The sequence below is a fragment of the Nuphar pumila genome, chromosome 10, assembly GCF_984573655.1.
Source record: "Nuphar pumila chromosome 10, dmNupPumi1.hap1.1, whole genome shotgun sequence".
Taxonomy (NCBI): Eukaryota; Viridiplantae; Streptophyta; class Magnoliopsida; order Nymphaeales; family Nymphaeaceae; genus Nuphar; species Nuphar pumila.
This window is the reverse complement of record NC_143258.1, coordinates 109434274-109459984: the sequence shown is the minus strand read 5'-3', so window position 1 is coordinate 109459984 and position 25711 is coordinate 109434274. Positions and strand designations below refer to the sequence as shown.

Genomic DNA, 25711 nt, shown 5'->3' with positions numbered 1-25711 from the left:
TATAAATCTCTTCGTTTTTCATCTTTTGAAGCATTCGAATCTCTGACTCTCCAGTTTTCTCCTTTCTTTATTTTCGGTTTGGCTTGCAGAATTCAAGTGTGGGAGAGGTCATCTGTTCTTGCGAAGCAGTGACTCTCTTGAGGTTCAAGCCTAGTTGTATCCTGGGAACTTAGTCATAACAAACCCTTTTTTGCATCTTCGGAATTCTCGCAGTGGGGCGATTGAAGTTCTAAAGATAGCGATCTTAAGAACATGCCTCTAGGCTTGAGATCTCCATTTTCTTAAATCCTTATTTGTCACCTGTTTGCAGTAACAATTTTAGAACTTTACTATGGCCTCTGGTTTGACATCCAACTCTATCAATCTGCTTAGCCGTGCCCTTGAAAAACTCGATCGATTTGATGGGCCAAACTTCAATCGATGGCAATCAAAGATCTTCTTCTTGTTGTCCGAGTTGCATATCGATTATGTCCTCAAAAAGGCCCATCCCACTGTTGTTGCTGGAAAAGTTGAGACAGAAAAATGCCACTTTAGTAATCCTTGAGTCTTTAGGTGGCTTGCGGATGAGATCTCCATTTTCTTAAATCCTTATTTGTCACCTGTTTGCAGTAACAATTTTAGAACTTTACTATGGCCTCTGGTTCGACATCCAACTCTATCAATCTGCTTAGTCGTGCCCTTGAAAAACTCGATCGATTTGATGGGTCAAACTTCAATCGATGGCAATCAAAGATCTTCTTCTTGTTGTCCGAGTTGCATATCGATTATGTCCTCAAAAAGGCCCATCCCACTGTTGTTGCTGGAAAAGTTGAGACAGAAAAATGCCACTTTGGTAATCCTTGAGTCTTTAGGTGGCTTGCGGACGTTGCTACGCATCGTGCAATAACGAATGCGTCGTTCGCGCACACACTCGCGCTTGAGGCACAATGTGGCATTTTGATGGTGCACTTTGCAAATGTCCATTTTGACTTTTCTGTTTTGAGATGTCTGGCCGGTTGAAAGGCGTTTAATTACATTTATATAGAGTTTATGGTGCATTGTGGCTGTTGGACGGTTTTAAAGGCCTTTAATCAACCGTCAAAGGTGGGTGACCATTCAGGGACCTTTTCATCCTAATTTCAAATCGTCAGATTTATGGCCATTAATCTCATTTATCACAAAACATTTTGGCCTTTCTAAAGGTCTATAAATCTCTTCGTTTTTCATCTTTTGAAGCATCCAAATTTTCGACTCTCCAGTTTTCTCCTTTCTTTCTTCCCGGTTTGGCTTGCAGAGTTCAAGTGTGGGAGAGGTCATTTATTCTTGTAAAGTAATGACTCTCTTGAGGTTCAAGCCTAGTTGTATCCTGGAACTCAGTCGTAACAAACTCCTTTTTGTATCTTCAAAATTCCCAGAGTGGGGTGATTGAAGTTCTAAAGATAACGATCTTAAGAACGTGCCTCTAGGCTTGAGATCTCCATTTCTTTAAATCCTTATTTGTCACCTGTTTGTAGTAACAATTTTAGAACTTCACTATGGCTTCTGGTTCGACATCCAACTCTATTAATCTGCTTAACCGTGACCTTGAAAAACTTGATCGATTTGATAGATCAAACTTCAAGCGGTGGCAATCAAAGGTCTCCTTCTTATTGTCTGAGCTGCATATCGATTATGTCCTCAAAAAGGCCTGTCCTACTGTTGTTGCTGAAGAAGTTGAGACAGAAGAACAGAAGAACAAAAGAAAGAGCGAGAGTATGCATGAATCATATTATTATCTTTAAAATTAAATCATTTTGGCATTAAATGTCATGCTAGCAAACATTTAACAAAATTAAATGACAATCTTGATTCAATAATCAAGGCAGCACTAGCTTGCTCAAAACTACAGGCATTCAAACTTTCAGAGGACTTTATTCAAACATTTTATTTTCATATTGTACTCCTATGCCTTCACAAATACCGGTGGATGATTCTTTCAAATATTTGGGATCTATCATTCAAAAGTGTGGAGAAATTGATGGAGATGTAAATCATAGGATAAAGGTTGGGTGGATGAAATGGAAGAGTGCAACTGGAGTGTTGTGCGATCGTAGAATGCCATTGCGGTTGAAGGGAAAGTTTTATAGGACGACTATTAGGCCCGCTTTACTATATGGTACGGAATGTTGGCCTGCCAAGAGACATCATATTCAAAAAATGAGTGTAGCTGAGATGCGTATGCTGAGATGGATGTGTGGAAATACAATAAAAGATAAGATTCAGAACGAGGAGATACATAAGAAGGTAGGTGTTGCACCCATTGAAAATAAGATGAGAGAGAATCGTTTACGGTGGTTTGGACATATTATACGAAGGCCTAATGATGCTCCAGTTAGAAGGATGGAGAAATGGAAAAATATATTAGTTAAAAGAGGTCGGGGTAGGCCTAGGAAGACATGGATGGAGGTGATAGGAAAGGATATGAATGCTTTGAACCTCATCGAGGACATGGCATTGGATTAAAATGAATGGAGGAGAAGGATTCATGTGGAAGACCCAGAATGATTTTCTTTGTTGGTTCATATCGCCAACCCTAATTGTTTTGGGATGAAGGCGTAGTTGTTGTTGTTTACTCCTATGCCTTCACAAAGTGTCTGCAATTCTTTCATCAAGGAATCACTCTACTGGAAAATCACAATGTCATTGTTAACACACATGTACATGGTTGAACTGTCCAGATCCATCAATTGAATTTGTCTCACTAATCAATTGTGGTTGAAGAACAAGGATACATTATCCTTTAGATTTTCTGAATCTTGAATTTTCATCCTTACAAGGATATTTGTCTAGACTACCTAGTATTAAAAATTACCACGCATATAGACTATTGAAATTTTCATGAGATCGGTGCAGACGCGAGTTCACATTTGACTCACTCTCGACTACCATTTCTCAATGTGATAAGCTTCAAAAATATTAGTGAGACTTTTCTTATCATTCTGAAAATATTTTCTCAATGCATATAATTTTTATAATAAATGCAGCATGCCCAAAATTTATAATAAGTTATACTTTTTGTGTCCATACCCATAAAAATTTTTATGCTATGCAATATGCATCAATAGACATTTTAAAAAATAATCATGTTTGTAATACTAATAGCATGGATTTACAATTTAAGTATACATTTACTTCATCACACATTTATGCATCACAATGTACATTTCAAATAATTTAAATATAAATGATTACAAAAAATGATGCAACATTTGTATCAACACAATTCAACGCAACATATTATCTATTTTCAATCATGAATGGATTTTAGAAGAATTTTAGAGTTCTAGATTGACACTCATGGCTTAACCATAATCTTGCGTATGTATGTTAATCTTAGTGTACATATTATATACAAGTCTCATAAAATTATTTAATTAACTTAGGGTTTTGAACCTGTAATCCTTGAAAATAAGTGTATGATATTTTCAATTATGTTAGGAAAAATAGTACCAAAACCTTAAAGCACCTAATTTTATTTTGCATCATTCATAGTATATCAGATTAAATTCTAAAAATTAAACAATAATTTAAATAAATCATATAAATCATTCTGAAATCTCTTTTCTCCATTATGAAAATTTCTAAAATATCAAAAAATACCTGCCTTATTTTATAGTGTAGTTCTAAAAATTATTTAAAATCTTGGACATCACTTGCTCTATTTTTTAGCAATAATGCCTATGAATTTACTAAAATTTGAACAATATCTAGCCTAAATCTAGATTATATTGAAAATTTTGCTAGAACCTTCCCTATTTTATTATAAAAAATTCAAAGGTTATTTTAAAAATTTTGACAGAACCTACGCTATTTTAGTAAGACAAATTCAACAGTTATTCAAATTTTTTGACAGAATCTGCCCTATTTTAGTATTAAAAAATCAAAAGTTGTTCTAAAAGTTTTGACCAAACCTCCCCTATATATAAGCATAGTTCGACAAAAATTTTGACATAATTACTACATTTTGGTCTATAAAAGAAATTCTAAGGGTCTATGAGAGAGTTAGGAGGTTCTATAAGTTCATACGAAGACTCAAATGAGTTCTACATGTACATACCTGATTCTACTAAAATTTCAGCAGCACTTTGACAATGTTATTTTAAAACTATTGTCGAGTTGGACCGAACCTATACTGGCCAAGCTGCAAAAGCTGAATTTGTTTGTGCATGACTTACCCAAACAAACAAAAACCATAATTAGGAAGAGGCATGGATCACAAGGGTTTCTAATGGAATAAAATTGAAAACTAATAGGGTTTGGGTTTTAAAATAGGAGAAATAAGTTTGGATTATGCTATAGAGAAGAGAGAGGAAAGCGAAGCTTTGGAAGGAGGGGGATTTGTAGTGAGAGAAACATACCCCACGGGGCTCTAGGGGGTGTCGGCCCCTTGCTGTCACCTCAAGAAAAGGTGGTTTATTGGTGGTTGTCAATGGCTGATTTCTGAAATTTTTCAATTTTTATCATTTCTTTAGACAAATTTAAAAAATAAACTTAATATTTTTCATCATTTCCATATTAAGCACCTAAAAGTTTACAAAATTACCCATGGTTAATTTAATTATTTACATGTATGCCCCTAAAATATGGATCTGGATAAATATTCAAATCTACTAAAAATACTCATTTGGATAATATCTAGATCTATTTAGATAATATCCAAATCTATTAAAAGATCCATTTTAATTTTAGATATAGGTTTGGATGAGTATTCAGATCTGATAAAAGATTCAGATTCGAATATTATTTGGATCGAGCTTCTGGACTTCGGATCATAACAAGATCCGGTTCAAGATCTATAAGTTTCATATAATGGATTTATTTAACATTTAGAATTTATAATTACTACACTGTTGATATTTTAATTTTGCATAAGATTTGGCCCAATGTGGGTCAGATCCAAGATAAGCATATTTTTGGGGTAACTTGACCCATTTTTCATACAAATATCAATAGGTATAACTTTTTCTTGGTGGACCCATATTACAAGGTCTAATTTTCTAACTAAATTAAGCGAGAATTGGATATCAGGCTAAATTTAAACCAATATATAAAACTGAATCTAACCCATATTTAGGTTAGATAGCTAACCAATATATTTGGGCTTAGATACTTAACCATATATTTGAGTGTCAGCAGGTTAGATAGGTTCAGATCCAACAACTGCAATGGTTTGCTTTTGTTGGATAATTTTTTTAAATAATTGGATCATAGTTAGGGCTTTGATCATAGTAGATTAGGGTTTTGACTTTCAGCTATAAACATTAATTGTAGAGGGTATTATGTTCAGAGTTGATGAATGACTTGTTCAGTAATTTCTTTGATTTTTTGTAGATTCATAGTTTAGTATAGGCTGAACCCACCACCTTCTTTTCCTTCTCCTAATGTTGGTGGGAAGCCACATGGGGTCGAACCAGTTCACCCCAAAACCGGTTCAGTAATGCCATCATTCTCACATTTCTTTTGATCCCCTCCAACATCCCCAATCTCTAGTTTTGAATCCATATCCACCCAAAATCCATTAAAACTGCCCTAATTTCACCCAAATTCCGGTCTCAATCTTTTGGATCAAAATCAAACCCAAAATTTTGGTCATAACCTTATATTGGATCCAAATCAGACCCAAAACCCTATAAACCAGTCCCAACATGACCTAAAACCCCAAAGACCAACCCATTCTTCTACCTATTTAAACCCCAACCTAACCCAAGAGGCAAAATTGATCCAAACCCATTCTTATACCCATAACCTACAGCTCCCAAGATCTAATTCAACCAAGGTCAAGAGTAGACGAAAATAAACAGATCCTAAATCTATGAAAGAGTACACTGAAGAAATTTTGTCATCTCAAATCTCAAGCTCAGATTCAGGAAACTGAAGATCAACAATTTTTCGGGTATATTTCTAGGTTACAATTCCGCAATGATATTAAATTGAACCGTTCCAAAATCACATCCAAGTAGCCTTAGATGTTGAAGAGACGCCAAAATTCAAAGCGTTTCCGGATCTACTTGCCTTTATCCCTATTCCCCAAATTATCCAAACCCAATTAGATGTGATCTCTCAAGAACCTAACCCAAATAAATCTCATTTAGAACAATTACCAAATCCTATCAGGTGCCCAAGATCCAAAGAAAACATATTTGAATCCCAACCCACAATTGAACCTTATAATGGATCCTACCTTGATCCAAAACCCACTTAAGCCTTGTGAATCCTCCATTCTATTACACAAATCAGTTGAACCCTTATCTAAACCTGTCTTACCCAAACTCAGTTGAAGAATATTTGGATCCGATCTCACCTAATTGGATCTAGGAGTCACTCCAAATGAACCTTTTTACTTTGACCCAAATTTTATATAAAGATTTATTTGCCACCCTCTTAGATTAACAACTAAAGGATTAGATCTTTATTCTCCTCGTGCTTGAGACTTTTATGGATCAGATCCGACTGGTATTAGATATCCATACACAAAGTTGTATCAGATGAATTGTTTGCACATGTTAAAAGAAAATGTAAGAAGAGGAAGCGAGCCAGACTTGCAGGACTGAAGTAGGATGCACCCGAGTCTAGGATCTATTGTGGATCCATTTTGTTTTTTTGGATTTTTTTTTAATAATTGGATCATAGTTAGGGCTTGGATCCATAGCAGACTAGGGTTTTAACTTTTGCATATAAATATTAATTGCAGAGGATTTTATTTCCAGAGTTGATGAATGAATTATTCAATAATTTATTTGATTTTCTATTCATCTTCTGTTGATTCATAGTTTAGTATAGGCGTAGATCCTAGCTTGGTAGAACCTAGAGTACTCTTTGCGAATCCGGTAACGGATTTGCATCACTTCCAAAACGAATCATACTACTTTTTAACATTGATACATTCCGAGATCCGAGCCCCATATTTAAATATCCGACCTATTGAATCCAGATCCAATTAATCACGGACCGAAACCGATCCATTTTACTTGCGCAGACCAACGACGTGGGGATATCCCAGACATTAGTTCAATAGTTTCTAACCCTACTAATCTCCAATATAAGGACCGAACCAATTAGGGTCTTTTGTAGATTTCTGTTCTCTACCGATCCCGGAAAACTCAAGAAAGAGGTAAGATCCCGGCCACCATCCGACGTCCTTTCACCAGGAAACCGTCCTCCTTTCTCCAGAAAACCGTCATTTACCCTTTTCTCGGCATCTCTCCGCGTGCAGGTTCTTCGTTTCAGGGAGGATGTCGGCCGGGGAGCTCGCCTGCACTTACGCGTCTCTCATCCTCTACGATGATGGCATCCCCCTGACGGTAAACTCTAATCCTAGGAAAATCGGTCTCTTCCTCCCTTAATTCATTCGTCCTTTTATTTCTCTGGGGTTTGCGATGTATTGCCTCTTGCTTTCGCTTTTGCTTGTTTGCCGTTTTGGACATTCCAGGGTTTGTGTGATTCGTGGCGTGGATACGAGCTTGTTATAGTAGGATGCGTTCGGTTTGATTGTGTTTTATTGTCCATTTATATATGAACATCTAAATTTTTTAAGACATTTTGAACTTGACAGAAGCTGGACGGAAACTGTTCTTTGGTTTGTCGATGGCTGAATTTGTTTTAGGGTGCAGATTTTTCCGTCGTACTTGCGGACATGTAAACTGGCGATCTTAACGGTCGATTTTCCCGCATTTATTCTCTCTGTTTTTGTTTTGATCGCTTTTTGAGGTGGTACAGTAACCAATCTGTCGATGTTTTTCGCATCTTTCTGGCGGCAATAGAGCTCGAAATTGTATGAAGCACAATTCCTGTGGGAAAAAATTGCATCTTCAGTTTCGTTTAATGCCCATTGTGTCATCCTGGTCACCAATTTCTGTATCTGTTGTGAAGAGAGGAGAATTAGGTCATGGCTGGTAATGGACTCGGCTGAATCTGGTTTGTATGTCTTCCGACGAGGACCTTCTGCTTGAGATAGATAGAGATTGAAGAACGTGGAGTCTGGTGTCTCACCCAGATTCTTATTGGCTCTCTTCCAGATGCCCATAGGGAGAACATTGGATTTGGTGAAGAGATGAGTATGTCCTGATCAAAATGGTTATGGCACAAGTAAAATTAAAATTCAATGCACCTGGACAGGCAAGCATCGTGTCTCTTTTGTTGAGTTGGAAGTTGGAGCTCTTGATTCCAGTTTTTCTTGCTCAAGCTCCATGTAGATATTTGGTTTGGTTGAGAGGGAAAATTTTGGCGGTAGTTGTTCCAAATTTTGCTTTTAATAACTTGGGAATTGGAGGGCATCTCTAAATCTTACCCTGCTAGATTTTGGTTTAGCAGTTGATCTGTTTCTAGTTTATTGATATCTGGAGTTCACTGGATATGGTTTTTATTTGCATTCAAATTATCTTTTTTTTTTTGGGGGGGGGGGGGGTGAGGTCAGCATTGATCTTTTGTTCTTTTCTTTTATTTATCGAATAGGCCGACAAGATTGTGACATTAGTCAAGTCTGCAAATGTCTCCATCGAGTCATACTGGCTGGTACAGTAACCAATCTGTTGATGTTTTTCACATCTTTTTGGCGGCAATAGAGCTCGAAATTGTATGAAGCACAATTCCTGTGGGAAAAAATTTGCAACTTCAGTTTCGTTTAATGCCCATTGTGTCATCCTGGTCACCAATTTCTGTATCTGTTGTGAAGAGTGGAGAATGGACTCGGCTGAATCTGGTTTGTATGTCTCCCAACGAGGACCTTCTGTTTGAGATAGATTGCAATTGAAGAGCGTGAAGTCTGGTGTCTCACCCAGATTCTTATTGGCTTTCTTCCAGATGCCCATGGGAAGAACATTGGATTTGGTGAAGAGATGAGTATGTCCTGATCAAAATGGTTATGGCACAAGTAAAATTAAAATTCAATGCACCTGGACAGGCAAGCATCGTGTCTCTTTTGTTGAGTTGGAAGTTGGAGCTCTTGATTCCAGTTTTTCTTGCTCAAGCTCCATGTAGATATTTGTTTTGGTTGAGAGGGGAAATTTTGGCGGTAGTTGTTCCAAATTTTGCTTTTAATAACTTGGGAATTGGAGGGCATCTCTAAATCTTACCCAGCTAGATTTTGGTTTATCCATTGATCTGTTTCTCGTTTATTGATATCTGGAGTTCACTGGATATGGTTTTTATTTGCATTCAAATTATATATATATATATATATATATATATATATATATATATATATATATATATATATATATATATTTGTGGGGGTGAAGTCAGCATTGATCTTTTGTTCTTCTCTTCTATTTATCGAATAGGCTGAGAAGATTGCAACATTAGTCAAGTCTGCAAATGTCTCCATCGAGTCATACTGGCCTGGTTTATTTGCCAAACTTTTGGAGAAGAGGAATATTGAAGATCTTATCTTGAGCGCTGGTTCTGGTAAAAACTGAAAACAAAACTATGGTTCTGAAAGACTGTTCTCCATCATTGAAATATTTGTAAGGTTTTTATTTGCCTTTTGTCTTCAGGGGGTGGTGGTGCGGCTGTGGCAGTTGCTGCTCCTGCTGCTGGTGGTTCTGCCTCTGGTGGCGGTGGTGCTGCTGCTGCTCCTCCTCCGGAAGAAAAGAAGGTAATTGTATATAATCTTATTTTTTCCTTTTAAAAAATTTTCATTGTTCTCATCTCATTTCATGGAACGTTCTATGTGTATTTTTGCGCCCTCTTGTTTAGTGCTTTAGTACTTTATAACTATTATTTTCTCTCTTTTAGTACAGTAGACGTGGATCTGTTTATGAATTCATTGTGTTTTTGGTCAAGGTGATTTCATCTTTGATCAGTCTTTCTCTTCTTCAGTAAGTCCTTAGGTAGCTTATCAGTTTGCCAGGATTTCTGTATGGTGATGTATACACTCTTGCTCCTCTGTCGTATATGATAAATTTGTTTGAGTACGTAACAGAGGTCTGGTTCGTTTGTTATGTTTGTCACAGATAATCTTCCTATCTATTGTCATGAGAAAAAGCTGCCAGTTGCTTAGTTCCATGGTTTTTTATTTCTGTCACCGAGCTTCCATATTTTTTAGTAAGAGTCAATTTCAGTGGCACTACAAGGCCTCTGCCTATGCAGCAATCTATTCATTTTAAAGTCTTCTTTTTAGTAGTAGATAACTATTGTGATTGGATATTGAGAGGTCTCTGTATTGATAAATGAAAAGCGATTGTTATTTCTAAACACCTTGTGCTTCATGAGTGGGGATTAATGGATTCCGTTAGGTGCTTTCAAAACCTTTTGGTTTTTATTGTGGGTTTTCATCCTACTATGCCTTCAAAAATTTAACCTTTCCCTTCATGAAGTCCAAACTAAATAGTTTGAAACATGCTGTACGGTTTGTAGAGAAGCCTTTTTCTTCACCATCAAATTCTCTTCGAATGGCGTATCCTATATTTCTCTTGAAGTTGGTCTAGCAACTTATTTATCATTTGTCTATCTGACACGATTAGGAGACCCTCAGGAAATTGTTTCTATTTTGCCTTTTTGTACACATGCTTTACTTTTATTTGTTCAAGACAGCAATTTTTACTTTTTTTTTTCTGAGATGGTATTATCGATTGTAGTTGCTTTACTGAGCTTTGGGATGCTATGTGAGCCTTTTCTTCAATTCAAACTGATGCTTCCGTTGTAAAATGCTGCTCTTCTATCAGGATCATTATATAGTTCTCGATAAATGCTTAGATTATTAGAATATTTTCTGCTTTCTATGCCTTTTCCCTAAGAATAAGTGGTAATTGATGAGAATGGCATCATGGTTCAACTTCTTTTACTATCTTATACGAGTGATTTTTCATTTTCTTTTCAACAGGAGGAGCCGAAAGAAGAAAGTGACGATGACATGGGTTTTAGCTTGTTTGATTAGAGCTCATCCTTCCCCTTTTTTTGTGTTCAAATTTCCCAGATTTAGGTTAATTGTAGTAGGTGTTCATTTGATTTCATCTAAAGAAGATTTTCCTCTGTTTGGTTTCTCTTTGCGGTATGTAAGCAAGCAAATCTCGGTATGAAATCTGCTGGTTGAGCAATACATTTAATTCATCTTTGTAAAATAGTGATATTTTGGTTGGCCATTGGCATCTTTTTGTTTGGCCTAATTTGCTGCAAAGAACCTGAATGCTTTAGACGGCCTAATGTCTAATTTGGTTGGCCATTTGCTGTATTTGTTTCTGGATGCTTGCCTTATGAAGTCGAATCTTTCAAGTTGCCAACGTTGTTGATGGCCCGTTGATTTATGGGGTGTTTGTTACATGCTGCCCGGAAGAGGGGGTTCCGTACAAAGCACATTCGCACAGAAAAATGTTTCCCCATGTTTGGCTGTTTTTGGTTGACACCGTGCCCTACAGGTTGAAAGGGGTGTTTCTTTTCAGCATCTGCGGGAAAGAGGTCCTCTTTCATATGAAAGAGCTCTGATTTCCCATGTTTTGGAGTGAAACAAATGCCCCGTCAGGGAACTGAAATTCTCACATTGTAATAAGGTGCCTAACCCAGCTTGCCAAAAGAAATTCCCTTATAATCAAGCCTGGTGTTTTCTCCAGTGGTATTTGAATCTGAGATCTCTCGGATAAGATAGTGTCGCTATGATATTTCCAGCTATCATATCGGAACCTATTTTGTGAGATTTTTCTTGTTGAAAATCTTGAGAGTCCAATTCGATGAACCCGAGTGCTCTTTTTCTGTTAAAAATCATCATTGAAATGGTTAGGGGTTGGACAATATGGGACAGTTTTTTTGTAGGACTTTGGTGCTGTATGGTTATCAGATGATTATGAAGTATAAATTTTTTATTCTGAGAGGATCGTGTCAGGGTAACTCAGCATCCGACAATTATATGTGAGTGTTTCTCGTCTATATGGGGCCCACAAGTTTGTTGAGGGCTTTGATGATCTCTAGATGAGTGTCATCTACACTATATCTTTGATCCATCAGTGGTGGTTGGATACCGTTCATCACCTTGATCAATGACGTGAGTGGACTCTACTCGTGACCTACTCTACTCATTTAGCTTAATTTGTAAGTTGGCCACTGTGGTTGTGGATGACTTGACCTGCTTTTTATGCGACTTCAGAAAGTTGGAGATCTTTCTGATACAGCCGTAAACTGAAAATTCTTTTCAAAATGCAATGGGTTCTGTTTGGGAGAGGGGAGACGGGGATTTGTCAAGTCTCACCTACTCAAGCTGTTGTTTGGAAGCTTGGATTTGGGAGATGGGGAGTAGTGTTGAGAGTGGAGATGACCTTCCATTTTCCCATTTCAACTACATCCTAAAAAAGATGTAGTTGACAACTCTACTCTCCTGACCCATTTTCTTCTCCACTCCCATCATTCTTTTCATCTCCTATTCCCAATCTGAGTCTTGGGTTTCCTTATAAGGACAATGGTTGACCATTTTGCCAAACATTTTAAAACGTTTAGAGAGACTTGCTCAATATAATTCTTATAGCAACAAAAGATAGGACATCTTGGTGGAATAAATATGTTTAGAGACACTTGCTCAATATGGCTGCTAATGTTGCTCTTGTGGTCTTTTGCATAAACACGCAGAGGAAGAAGGCGTTTCTGTGGGTGCCACCATTGGCGACGCATAGACACACCACACCCTCCCTCTTCTGCAGAAGTGTGATGACTCCAGAACTTGATTTTCCCACTTAAATTCGTTATGATTGAGCTACATCAATTAACTTGATTTTTTTTCACCTCATAGAGAGATGTTGCATAAAAAATGATAATCATGATAAATTTCTCTCTATATCATAATTATTTCCATAAACCACTTATACAAAAACTAGAGTCCACTTAAATTCTCATGTATTATTGCTCAAGAAAACCTATACACTTTCCTAAGCAGATTGAAGTTGAAAAAAATGGCTACTTACAACTAATTCTTACATTTTTTTTTTATATTTACATGGAGAAATCGCCCCCAGGATCAGAGACCTAGCTGTGCTGACTCTGTCTGTCGTACCTGCGATAATTGTCCTAGCAACGTAAAATTTTGTTTGCTTACCCCTTAAAAGTTAAAATTTTCATTTGTAACATTTATGTTGAATTTTTTGATATTATATATTTCATACATCAATTAAAATTTTTTGTTGTTATTTTATATCATGATTTATAAGAAATGATGTGAAGCTTATTTTTTAAGTTAATGATTTATAAAATACAATTTACATGCAAATATTTAAATATTGTTCAACACCACATTGTTGCCAATTTTGTTGATTAAATAAATGTAAATTGGCCATTAGTTCTTCGATTCAACTAAAATTTTGTCCTAAAGCTTGGATAAGAATATGCATAATCTAATTAACAATGGGAAACAACTTGAACTAGGATGGTTGGTGTAAACATAGGATGTGGTTAAAGTTGATTGTAATATTGTGATTCACATGAATAAATAAAAAATAATTGCAGCTATTTATAATTTTTTGAGAGTTGAAAAAGGTAATATTTTTAATTAAGTAGTTAAAGTAATTGAGTGATTCCACTCTTTGAAAAAGCTTTTATACGTGTTAAGGATGCAAATTTAATTAATAGTAATGGACGGCAACTTGAACAAGGATGGTTGGTGTAAAAATAGGATGTTGAAATTTTGAGATCCACATGAATATTCATAAATAATCACAGGTCTTTAAAATTTCTTTATAGAGTTGCAATAGGAAATATTATTGAATTAAATAATTAAGGCAATTGAGTGATTGCGTCTCTTTCAAAGAGCTTATGTTTTAAGGCTTCAAATTAACTATAAAACTATTGGCAATTGCATTATCATTGTCTACATAAAAGATGCATATTAAAAAAAAAACTGGTTTAGTGTGCCAAATGAAAAAAATTGGTATCGATCTTTACATTGACAATGTAGGTGGGCTTATGTTAGAGGCCGTGCTAAACCATGTAAACAAATGGGCTCGAATACCCCTATGTGGCACGGTTTCACAATATAATGAGGTAAAACATTTTCTCTTTTTCTTTGTTTATAGAACTCATATAGTATAATTGATAAACTGAAATTCAAGAAAAAACTATCCAAAAATTATTCAATTTATCTATAAAATCAAAGTAATGTCCTAATGATAAGTATGCAAATATTATAAAATGTCATTCTCATATTACAATGTAAAATGTCATTCTCATACCAGCTTTAATTATAGTAAAATGATTAAGCATTTTAATTAGCTTTTCTATGTTAATTAAGGTGGTCGAGTGACTATTAGATAACTTAGTGTATCAATATTGTCAAGTATAATCACCTAAACTACTGTTTAAAATCAGTAATGAACATAATTATAATTAATAGAAGGAATAACATGTCAAACATTGTGATATTTATGGGGGATAAGGTCATATTGGTTAAGACCTTTTCTGTTTTTGGATATGAGATGCTTTAGAAATTGTTGAATAGGTAAAATCTAAGAAACAATTGTTAGTTACAATCAATTTCCTACTACAGATACACTAACTATTTAAGTAATTTGTCATGTAAAATGCATCAGATATTGCTAATTACATATATTCTCAGAAGCAAGGATAATTAAGAAACATTTAATTTGTATTTTGTAAAAAAAAAGTTTTGAACATTAATAAATGGTGATATACATATTCAAGAGCATTATACTCTATAATAGAAATTTGCAATGATATACTATTTTAGATTCATGCAGTGATGTCATTATATGTATACATTAAAAAATAAAATGTTTCCTTGAATTTTGTCACAAGTATTATCTAAAATATGTGCATTAACTATTATAGTATTCAAGCGTTTTAGTTATTCTTTTCACAAAAAACTTAAGATTTACATTGAATAACTATACCTTGTGTAAAATGAATGCAATATACATGTTTTTAATTGAAGTAAATAAAATTTATAAAAATCTAGATTGTTAATAAAAATCCAAGTTCATTGTAAAACAATAATATTGGCTTCAATCCAACGGGGGCTCCGCTTGTTTGGCAGGAGTTGTAAGTGCACGTCACCTTGTGTTGGGTCATTGCACGTTTAAAACCCAGTGGTACATTGCATAACTGGTGGGGGTCTGCCTAACCCCAGCTTGCCTTAAAAAAAAATAAAAAAAATTGGCTTCGATCCTAGATTTTTGTTTATGGGAGTTATCTCTTGAGAATTATTCTTATATTTCATGGATTAATTTAGGAAGATCAGTATAATTGGTCTTTTGATTAATGAATTGGTAGGAGTGCCTATTTAAAAGAAAAAAGGGGGATCATCATTTGTATAATCTATTCATGCAGCCCACTATTTACATAATGATATTATCAAAATATTATCAATTTTTATTTTAATTCAAACATTTGTATCACTTTTTGTCAAAACCTTTTGTTCATTAAAAAAGTTTGCAGTGTTTTAGTTCCTTTTTTTTCCTATTCTTGTTTCCATGCTTAGTAACTATAAACTAATCTATTTATCTTTCTTGTAGAAAATAACTTAATCAATTATGATAATACAATTAAAAAATCATAAGTAAAATTTTGTATGATTTACTTAACAAATTAACTATTGATGTGAGGAAGTTTATAATAAAAACTAGACTTTATTTTTTAACATTTTGTTACATAATATTTATTATAATTTGTTGGATAGCCAAAACATTTGCCAAAATCAGCAATAGCTGGCTGGTAGCTTACCTTTACTAATTTTGTAAGTTAACATTTTTGTTTTTATATGGCTTTTCCTTTAGATTTAGCAATATACTTAAAAATCTATAAAAATTTAGTCATGAAATTCTTAGACAAATTCATTAAAGTATAAACATCATTCTTAAGTTTAAAACCACCATTGTCAAAATCAATCTAAATCAGCCTAAATCAACTGATTCAGATCAAATGGGCTCTAAGATGATTCAAAATGGGCCAATTCAAGGTCGATTCAATTCATTTTTAATATTTTTAAGTTAAAAACTAATTTTAACTTTTTTATTTTTTTAATGACACATCATCTAATGGTAAAAAAGGGGCTGATTCAAAATCCATTCCTTTTAATTTGATTTTTTAATTTTTTAAGAAATTCATTAATCTAATGAGCCAATTTTAACAACTTTAATCGAAACCCTAGGGTTCTATAACCAATACCTATAGCAAATTTTTGAAAGGGCTATAATTTTCTCTGATGTTAGACTTCAAACTATCTAACTATAAAAACCCGACTACCAATTGATAAAGTAAAGATGCAATATATTACTATGGATGGAATGATATAAGAATTTGCATTCCAACAATTTTCTAGTAAAGCTACAAATTACATTTTGTAGTTTCTGAAGGTGACATTAAAATTACTGAAATTAGAAAATTAGTTGAAAATTATAAAGCTTAAAACTTACATGATGTATCTTTTTTTAATAATTCTCTCTCCTAAATCTTTTACACTTCATCTCTTTTATACGTTATAGATCTAATACATAGAATTTTAGCATCATTATAACATCATGATTTTATAATGTAACTAATAGATTCATGAATTTACAAGTTGGAGCTTAGAACTTACATTATAGGCATAAGCAATATAATTCTTAATCAAAGAATGCAGCTACTAAATAAAAAGGCAAACAATAAGTTTAGCAACTTTGGTGATTCTTCACAGAAATGTTTTCTCCCTTCTTAACATGGAGAATTATGATATTATCTAGAAAGTTTTTTAATGATAATAAAAATATTTATTAAGAACTTGATTATATTTGTTTAATGACATACAAATATTATAATTGCTTTTGATGTGATTGCATGATAGCAACACGCATGGCTAAGATTTGTCTAAAACTAATTTACTAGGGTTAACCAAAATTTTACTTTAAATAACTAACCAAAACACATGGTAATTTTGCATGCTCATTGTGTCACATTGTTTGAAATTGTTGCAAGAAATTTTATGCATTTTTAGTAAAAATGCAACTATTATTTAGTTGGGTCAAGGTTTACCTTTACTTGCTTTATCTAGTGAATATTCAAAAGCTTAGCCTAATTCATCTTACATTTGCTTGGACAGCTCGAAGCTAAAGATTCTTTTGTACTTGTCTTATTTTCCTAAGTACCCTATGCAATGCACTTATTCTAACAAATACATAGTTTCTAACAAAATAACGAATCACAAATATTTATGATCTATTAACTTTCTCTGACATGAGTAAGATGGTTGAAATAGTTTATATCTCAAAAGGTTTGGACCAAGTGTGATGGTGTCCGAAATCTGTTGAACTTGATAGGAAAAGAAGTGAATATGCAAGGTTTCTTAGTTGGTTCATATTATCATCTTTTTGGACAATTCATTAAACAAATGCTAGATTACATGAAGGAAGACAAACTAAAAAGGAGGTACAAAATATACATGGGCATTGAGTACTTCCTCGAAGGCATAATTGTCATTTTTCTTGGCACTAACATTGGGAAGGTTGCTAGCCAAATTTAATAAAGATTGAAGGGAACCAATAATTTTTTCTTCTCCATAAATATTAACTATACAAGCTTATAGATTGATAATATAAATTGTCTTTTAAATGCCAAGTGTAAAATTCTTCATAATTAAATGTTGTTTCATGTGGGTGCGCATGTATGTGTGTATAATATCATAAAATATAATTCCGCTTTTTGCCCAAGGTAGCTTTTCTATTAGAAATGACATTTCATATTGTTTAAGGATCTAACCTTTTTAGTAGAAATGGCAGCTCATAATGCTTGAGGCTCTTTCCAAAACATGGTACAAAGCAAGCCATATTGGACTAATCTTATTTCTATATGCATAACCTAATTCGAGGCTTAAGTCATGTTTTTTACGTGTGAAATTCATTTTGGACTAACCATTGGTTGAGAATAACTTGACCAATTGTTCTTGGAAAACCAACATGTTGAGAATTCTTATTGTTGGCCTAAAAGTTGGCACATCTAAACATGACTCGGATGGGCTATAGAAGCCTACAAGGGTCCAAGAATATAATGAAAAATCAAGTTGGGAATTACTTGACCCGCTATACTTTCTAGTTTGGTGCAATAAAAGCAAATTTATCTATCAAGCCTAAGAGTTGTTACTAAGATTTGCCTAAGTTCGAGGGAAATGCACCAGGTAGCCTAGTGTATGACTTTAGCCTAACCTAGTAACACTTGTTTTTTTAGCCACATATTTCATAACTTGCAGTATTCAAAATGATTGCCAAAAAAATTCCTCACGACCTAATGAAAAGATGTTGTGTCATCAAGGAACTTATTGCTAGAAAATGATACCAGCTATTGGTATGCTTAGGGAAGAAGGCAAGCTTCAACAGTGAAATTGGAAGAAAGAGAGGTAGAAGGGGAATCAACTAGAGCTTGGAGCTATGGGGGGTCAGCTAGGAGAGGGGAATGGAAGAAATAAGTGAGAGAAAGGGAGTTAGGGAGTTGGTTTGATGGTTAGGGAGGAGTTGGAAAGGATGAGGCTGAGAAGATTCACTCAACTAGAATTAGTTGGGAGCCTAATCTCAACTAGACAAGCTAGATGAGCCAAATTTCACAAAGGAGCCAAATTGTATTGAAATGAACAAGATGCTTACAAGTTCGAGGGAGCACTTATTTATAGCTCCAACAATTCTGTAAAAAGATCAAAATAACCACATAGCTACCCCATTAATTCCTTACCCGGATTTACAACAATTCCCATAATGCCCCATGCACCCGCCCAAGTCTAGTAGTCGGCCTAGGTCCAATACCAGGGTTGGGTCGGTATCAACTCCCACCCTCTTCAAGAGTTGTCTTGTCCTCAAGGAAAGTACCCCAGGTACCTCTCTATGATCTGGTCTTCTTTTTTCCATGTAGCTTCAACTAGTGCTTGCTCACTCCATTGCACCAAGATTTTAGTCACTAGGTGCCCATCCACACGTCTTCTTCACTTTGCTAGCACTTGGACCAGAATTGGTTGGGCTACTTCTCCCAAATAGGGCAGCCTCATTGGTTGAGTAAGTGGGGTACCCTTGTAGGGCTTAAGCCTTGATACATTAAACCCCTGGTGTATCGTGGCTTCAGCTGGAAGTTGTAGCCTATAGGCTATCTTGTTGATGACTTCAAAGGGATCATAGTACCTTAGCGCCAACTTATGATAGCGTGCTTTCCTTAAGGTGAGCTGCCTATAAGGTGGGCATGTTGTTGTTTCATTCTATTTTGTGAATCTTGTTTGTGCATCTTGAGCCTCTTGAGTTGTTGATCTCGCTCAAGTATGACGCTCAACCACATCCATGTGAGCGGTCTCCATGATGTATTGTGCTATAGTGTATGGTTGTCTTTCATACAGAGCCTCGTACGGTGATATCTTAATGGTTGTGTATATGTCCATTCAACCCAAGGCAATAGCTGAACCCAATGCTTGGGTTTGTCTCCTACGAAGGCCTGAAAATATTTTTCGAGATACCTATTGAGAACTTTCGTTTGTCCATCTGTTTGATAATGTTATGTTGTACTCACGACAAGTGTGGTGCCTTGGAGCTTGAAAAACTCTATCCAAATGGTGCTAACAAGGATCGAATCTCAATCACTCACTATGATCTGTGGTATGTTGCATAGCTTTAAGATGGATTTCACAAAAGCTTCGACAACCGATCTTATCATATAAGGGTAGTGAAGAAGAATAAAGTGACAATATTTTGTAAGTGGTAACATATCAAAAATTTTAACTTGTAAAATTTAGAAAAAAATTAAAATTTTTGTAGTTAATCCTTTTTTTAGAGTTAAAATGATAGTACATTAAAATATTTGTTTGAAAAGATCAAGTTAGCGAATCATGGGTGGGTTACAAGCAAAATATCCAGCAAATAAATTGGGTTCTCAAATGTCTTGGTTTTAGGTCCACATTTCTATATAATGATTCAAACCAAAGATTTAGATTGAAATAATTTTATACAAAAAAATTATATACAAAATACCAAAGTGTACTCAAAAGCAAATAAACAGAGTGAGTGGATTCTTAACATCATTGCGTCATTGCGCTATCGCATGTAGTAGCTGTCTACTCATCACTTGGATCCTATAAAAATGGTCAGACTCATGAAAGCCTGATAGGTACAACAATGCCATATAGTTGTACATAACCAATATCCGTATTATGAATAGCCAATGTAATAAAACATGTACTAATTATATTGATAGTATCATAACACATGCAACTGAATGATCTATGAATTTGTATAAACATGACATCATTTTTATTCCGATTAGCAGTGTGACTATCAAATTTTTGTTTTATATTATCCTACCTGTAGGTACTTACAAGACGCCTTTTTAGAGACAAACTGAGGTCATTTGGGGGTTTATTATTTTATGTAAGTTGATACCCCAAATGACTAGTTGAATTTGCTCAAAAGGAGACATTATAGCTACCAAGAAAGAATCTCCCTGAGGTTGAGACAAACAAGTATGCATTCTAATTCCTATAGAAGTTGTGAGATCTACCACCTATGATAATGTCCCTTAACTCTGATGATGGGACACTGAGTAAATTCTACTCGTGGAGTATAGTTGTTAATAACTTATCCATCGGAGTTTGTACCTCCTATTTTTTCCAGATAAACATCATGTATGAATGGGTTATTGGGTCATCTATTATTAAGAAGATTTACCACATTTGTATATGCCTCACTTGAGTAGGCATCATCTACTCATTATAGGTAGGTTTTTATGTTTGTTATTATTGTAACACATTCATTATACTCTGGTCTTTGAAATCGATTGAGCATTTTGCCTGTGAAGGTGATCATAGATTTTTGCGTGCATGTGATTTTCTATAGTACAGTGCATTGTTGTACCCTGAGGTTTCCTATAAACGTCAACTCATTCATAGTATGGTGCATTGTTGTACTTTGAGGTTTCCTATAAACCTCAACTCATTCATAGTATGATGCTTTGTTGTACTCTAAGGTTTGCCATAAACTTCAACTCATTCATCAGTGTACGAGCATGTCTCACATGTCTTATAGTAAAAGAGTGATGATAGTCAATCCCGTTTTAAAAAATATCACACTTTTGTATTTGAAAACCAATATGGGTATTCTTAAGAAATTATCGTTGTGAAAAACAATTTTCCGAATCTCAAGTCAGGTAAATCCAGGTTGTCCTCAGATGCATATTGGAAAACTTGATATACATGCGGCCGAACCGAAGTCCATGTAATCGAACTCCCACATTTGTTCGTTCAAAAAATAGATTAAGTTGTGTATTTCTGAAATGTATCAAACTTATTCTTTTCTAAAAACCCTTAAATTTTGAACCATGCAGGGTTAACGTTTCGTAAAGTCTAAAATTTAAAAATGTCTGATGCATGAGAACATAAAATCTTGTACATATGCTTTTCAAAAGTGAATTAAAGCACGTGTACACACACTTTAGTGTGCATATGTAAGTAAATCACACATAATTTAAATGGAGCAAGTATATGCAAAACAATGTACATAAATAGATGCACACATAATTTCAATAAAGCAGCATCTGCAGCTTACAGAGCATTGTCAGGTTGCTTGGATATGCCATCAATTAGATTTTCTATAACTAGGATCTGATACCAAAGTTGTAAGGCCTTAAACTTTTACTAAAAAATACAATTATTTTTATTTTTTTATAAAACAAACACAACAAAAATATTAAATCGGAGTAGCTTAAAATCCTGGGCAGGTTACACATGCTCACATCAAGCACAAGCATCCAATCATTTAAATTAAATATCACTGAGACATAAATTAAAATAAACTATTACGTTGAGTTTTGTCAAAATAAAGTTAAGTAATGTTTAACTAATATCCCAGTCACTCAAAAAATTTGAAAACCATGACACCATTCACAACATCCCACAACCACTTAAGTTTGCTCATTTTTAACCTGTAAAATTGGTCATATACGTCGGTAAGACTTCACAAGTCTCAGTAAAATACATATTTTCAAAGTATGTAAAAAAGTGCCAACATAAATGAGCATACATCATTTGGGAATGACATTATATTTATTCAAAGCATGTGTAAACGAACTCATTCATTATCACAAAACCATTTTGTGAACATCCACAAACATTTGAAAATTACACACAGAATATAACTTAGTGCATGTAAAGTTTAACTTTGCATTAAGATGATCAAAACATGTTCTACTAATAGTCTCTCTGAAGTAAAGTTATTCAGGTAAATATTTATATTTCTCTTGTTTACGTACATGCAATTTAATTATATCGAGACAGATGACACCACTTGGGGGTTTGTTATGCAATGTGTTTTAATACCCCAAATGACTACTGTCTGAATCAGATTTCAAAAGGGACGATATAATGAGCGATAGAAAACCCCTACAAACCAAAATAAATAGGATGTATCTGACTTTTGCAGAAGAGACAATACATATTACCTAGGACAAATTGGTAGTCTGATCTCCTAACTCTGTAGGCAGAGGAGCAATCGAGCCATTGCCACTCATAGCATAAAAATAACAACAACAAATAATCATCGTCTACGACAAAAATGACACGTTTCCTGAAATGCCTTAAAACTTTTTAAATTCGTTTGCTGTCTAAAATCACAAATACTATTATTTTTAGAACCATTTTGGCCTTCACAACTATAATTTTCGGTACAAATTTTCTTTATATGCAATTTTTCTTCATCTCCATTGGAAATTCCTTAGTCACACATATTTTATACGAATTTAGTAAAGTTTTCATATGAAGTAACTCAACTATTTGCAAGGTTTCTCAATTCGAGTTTAAAAAAAAATGATAGTTTTTTTATGCACATTTTTGAATTTTTTATGCAAAGCAACTTAGATATTTGTTATGTTTCTCGGTTCAAGTTTAAAAAAGATTTTGCAAGTATTTTATGTGAATTTAAAATTTTTTTATGCGAAGTAAGTGAAGTATTTACGATATTTGCTATGTTTCTTTGTTCAAATTTAAAAGAAAATTCACAAATTTTTTATGCAATTTTAGATTTTTTTTACGAAATAACTCAGGTATTTGCAATTTTTGGAGGTTTGAGTTTAAAAGAAAGTTTACTCACACTTATTTTATGCAAATTTCATAAGTTTTTTATGCAATGTAACTTAAGTATTTGCCAGGTTTGTAGGGAAGCGTTTGTTGCACATTCTTTCTTTGTATAAAAAACCTGAGAATTTGTTTTTTAACTCAAACTGACAAACTTCTCAACTACTTGAGTTATCTCGTATAAAAAATTTATGAAATTTGCATAAAATAAGTGTGAGAAAACTCTCTTTTAAACTCGAATCTTCAAACCTCGCAAACAGTTGAGTTACCTCGCATAATTTTTTTATTAAATTCACATAAAATATGTGCGAGTGAACTTTCTTTTAATCTCAAACCTTCAAATCTTGCACATATTTGCGAGGTAACTTAAGAAACCCAAGCCATTCCCTTTTGATAAGAAAGAATGTGCTACAAACTCTTCCTTATAAACCTCACAAATACTTGAGTTACCTCATAAAAAAAATTATGAATTTGGCATAAAATAAGTGCAAGCGAACTTTTTTTAAATTTGAACCTACAAACATGGCAAATACTTGAGTTACTTCGCATAAGAAAATTCTACATTTGCAAAAAAAAAATTGCGAAATTTCTTTTAAACTCGAATCGAGAAACATAACAAATATCGCAAATACATGAGTTACTTCACAAAAAAATTTAGAAATGCGTATAAAAAACTGTAAAATTTAATTTAAACTTGAACTGAGAAACCTCACAAATAGTTGAGTTATCTCACATAAAAAATTTACTAAATCACATAAAATATGTGCGGCTAAGGCATTTTCAGTCGAGATGGAGAAAATTCAAAAATAGAAGAAATTTGCACCGAAAATAATAGGTGCAAAGGATAAAATGGTACTAAAAATAACAGTATTTGCGATTTTTGAAAGTAGATGATTTTGAAAAGTTTCAAGGCATTTCAGGAAACTGTCATTTTTTGTTGTACACTACGATCATTTTTTGAAATAATAGCCCAACAAAGTTTGTATCATCTACCCTCTCTAAGGTAGCCTAAGATTGAATGGGTTATCAAATATTTTTATGTTATCACGTACATTTTCAAGCATTACCTCAAAGGTTCCTGCCACATTTGGCACCAGGGCTCCAAATGCCCAAGTACTCTTACAAAGTAACTTATCATGCTTGGTTCTTTGGCAGGAGCAACAAACTACACAATTATAGTAGTCAAATTATTTAATTTAATTAATTCATTTAACCCATCTAGTATGCTCTGGTGCCTTTAAACCAATCAAGCATTAATTTAAATTTTGTGTACATATATGTCAGATTTGTTAATCTAGGTGCATTTGAACACCTTCAGGTCATTTCGACCCTATGCCCAATCTCGGGCAATCACACGTGCACACATCATACCAATGCATCACATAACCTTCCTAACATGTCACACACATAACATCAAGGATTCTCGAAACCGCAAACTCAGTTTCGAGCTTTCGCACAACATTTTTCTTTATCACGCAAATTTAACAAAAACCTGCACTTACCATCTGGCGGTCCATACCCTTGGCATGAGTATAAAGTTTGCATATATTTCTTGATGCAACGTGTAATATCATACATAAACGAGCAACATTATTAACCTCTCATTCTTTATATATATATATATATATATATATATATATATATATATATATATTGCAAAAGTAAATGACAGTCTATTATCTACCTCCCGCAATTGTAATAAAATTTTTGCATTGCAAAGCAATGCTTATGTGCTATGTGCGCTCATATTGATGGCATGATGGGCTGAATATAAAAACTCAAGCCTACATCACCACGATCGATCATACAACGGCATCATTGAAGTTTTAAAAGTGCAACATTCCCAACACAAAGTGACAAGCAGCAATTACTTCTTATAAGGACCTTGCTGTTGCTCACTAATATATAAATATAAATAATTATATATATATATATAGAGAGAGAGTAGTGCGTAGGTACTTGAACAGGCTGGCCATCCATGGCACGCTTGATGGACAGCCAGCGTCAAAAATGAGTTTTTCCACCAAACGAGTAATAACGACGACAAAATTCACCACTAAAGGTTAATAGAGGTGTCTTTTGACAGAAAAACTCATTTTGTTTTTTACACTGGCGCGCGTATGGACGACCAACATGTTCAAGTACCCATGAAGTACCTAAATGTTCAAGTACCCATCAATCACCTACCATTTTTCCTATATATATATATATATATATATATATATATATATATATATATATATATATATAAGCTCATAGTGACAAACGTTTTTATCAGGCAATTTCTCATTTTTGAAAAACTCGTGAGAAATTTGAAAAAATCCATAAATCTTGCATTTTTTTCAGCAAAATCTCGGCAATAAAAAAATTAATTAAAAATATTTTTTATAAGAAAATATTAATAAAAATTATTTAAAAATAAAAATACACCATTTTTTTACGATAAATAGTCGTTTAAAATGTAAATATTGCTTTTAAATCGTGGTATTTATGTTTTTTCATAAATCTCATGAGAAATTGCCGTTTTAAACTTTCAGGCAATTTCTCACGATATTATCGCAAGATTTTCATAAATATTGATATATTTGTCACACTGGGTAAGCTGGCCTGCGGCAGACTGTTACCAGTCACGCCACGTTACCATTGGGATTGATACTAGCAACATCCCAACACATGGCGGCATGCACTAACTGCTCTTTTTTT

The 25711-nt window shown here is 34.1% G+C and overlaps 1 protein-coding gene across 1 annotated transcript; it reads left to right on the top strand.

Moving 5' to 3' along the window:
* Positions 1–7091: 7091 nt before the first annotated feature.
* LOC149827862 (large ribosomal subunit protein P1-like) lies at positions 7092–11075 on the top strand. Its single transcript, XM_090019695.1, has 5 exons — positions 7092–7129; positions 7232–7319; positions 9297–9420; positions 9510–9610; positions 10838–11075. The coding sequence occupies exons 2-5, from the start codon at positions 7251–7253 to the stop codon at positions 10889–10891; spliced, it is 348 nt and encodes a 115-aa protein (XP_089875821.1). The 5' UTR covers positions 7092–7129; positions 7232–7250; the 3' UTR covers positions 10892–11075.
* Positions 11076–25711: the final 14636 nt, after the last annotated feature.

Excerpts from the sequence above, each read along its gene's own strand:
- LOC149827862 (XM_090019695.1), top strand. The coding sequence starts at position 7,251 with ATGTCGGCCGGGGAGCTCGCCTGCACTTACGCGTCTCTCATCCTCTAC. Across the intron at positions 9,421-9,509 it reads TATCTTGAGCGCTGGTTCTG|GGGGTGGTGGTGCGGCTGTG; the intron begins GTAAAAACTGAA and ends TTTTGTCTTCAG. Across the intron at positions 9,611-10,837 it reads CTCCTCCGGAAGAAAAGAAG|GAGGAGCCGAAAGAAGAAAG; the intron begins GTAATTGTATAT and ends TCTTTTCAACAG.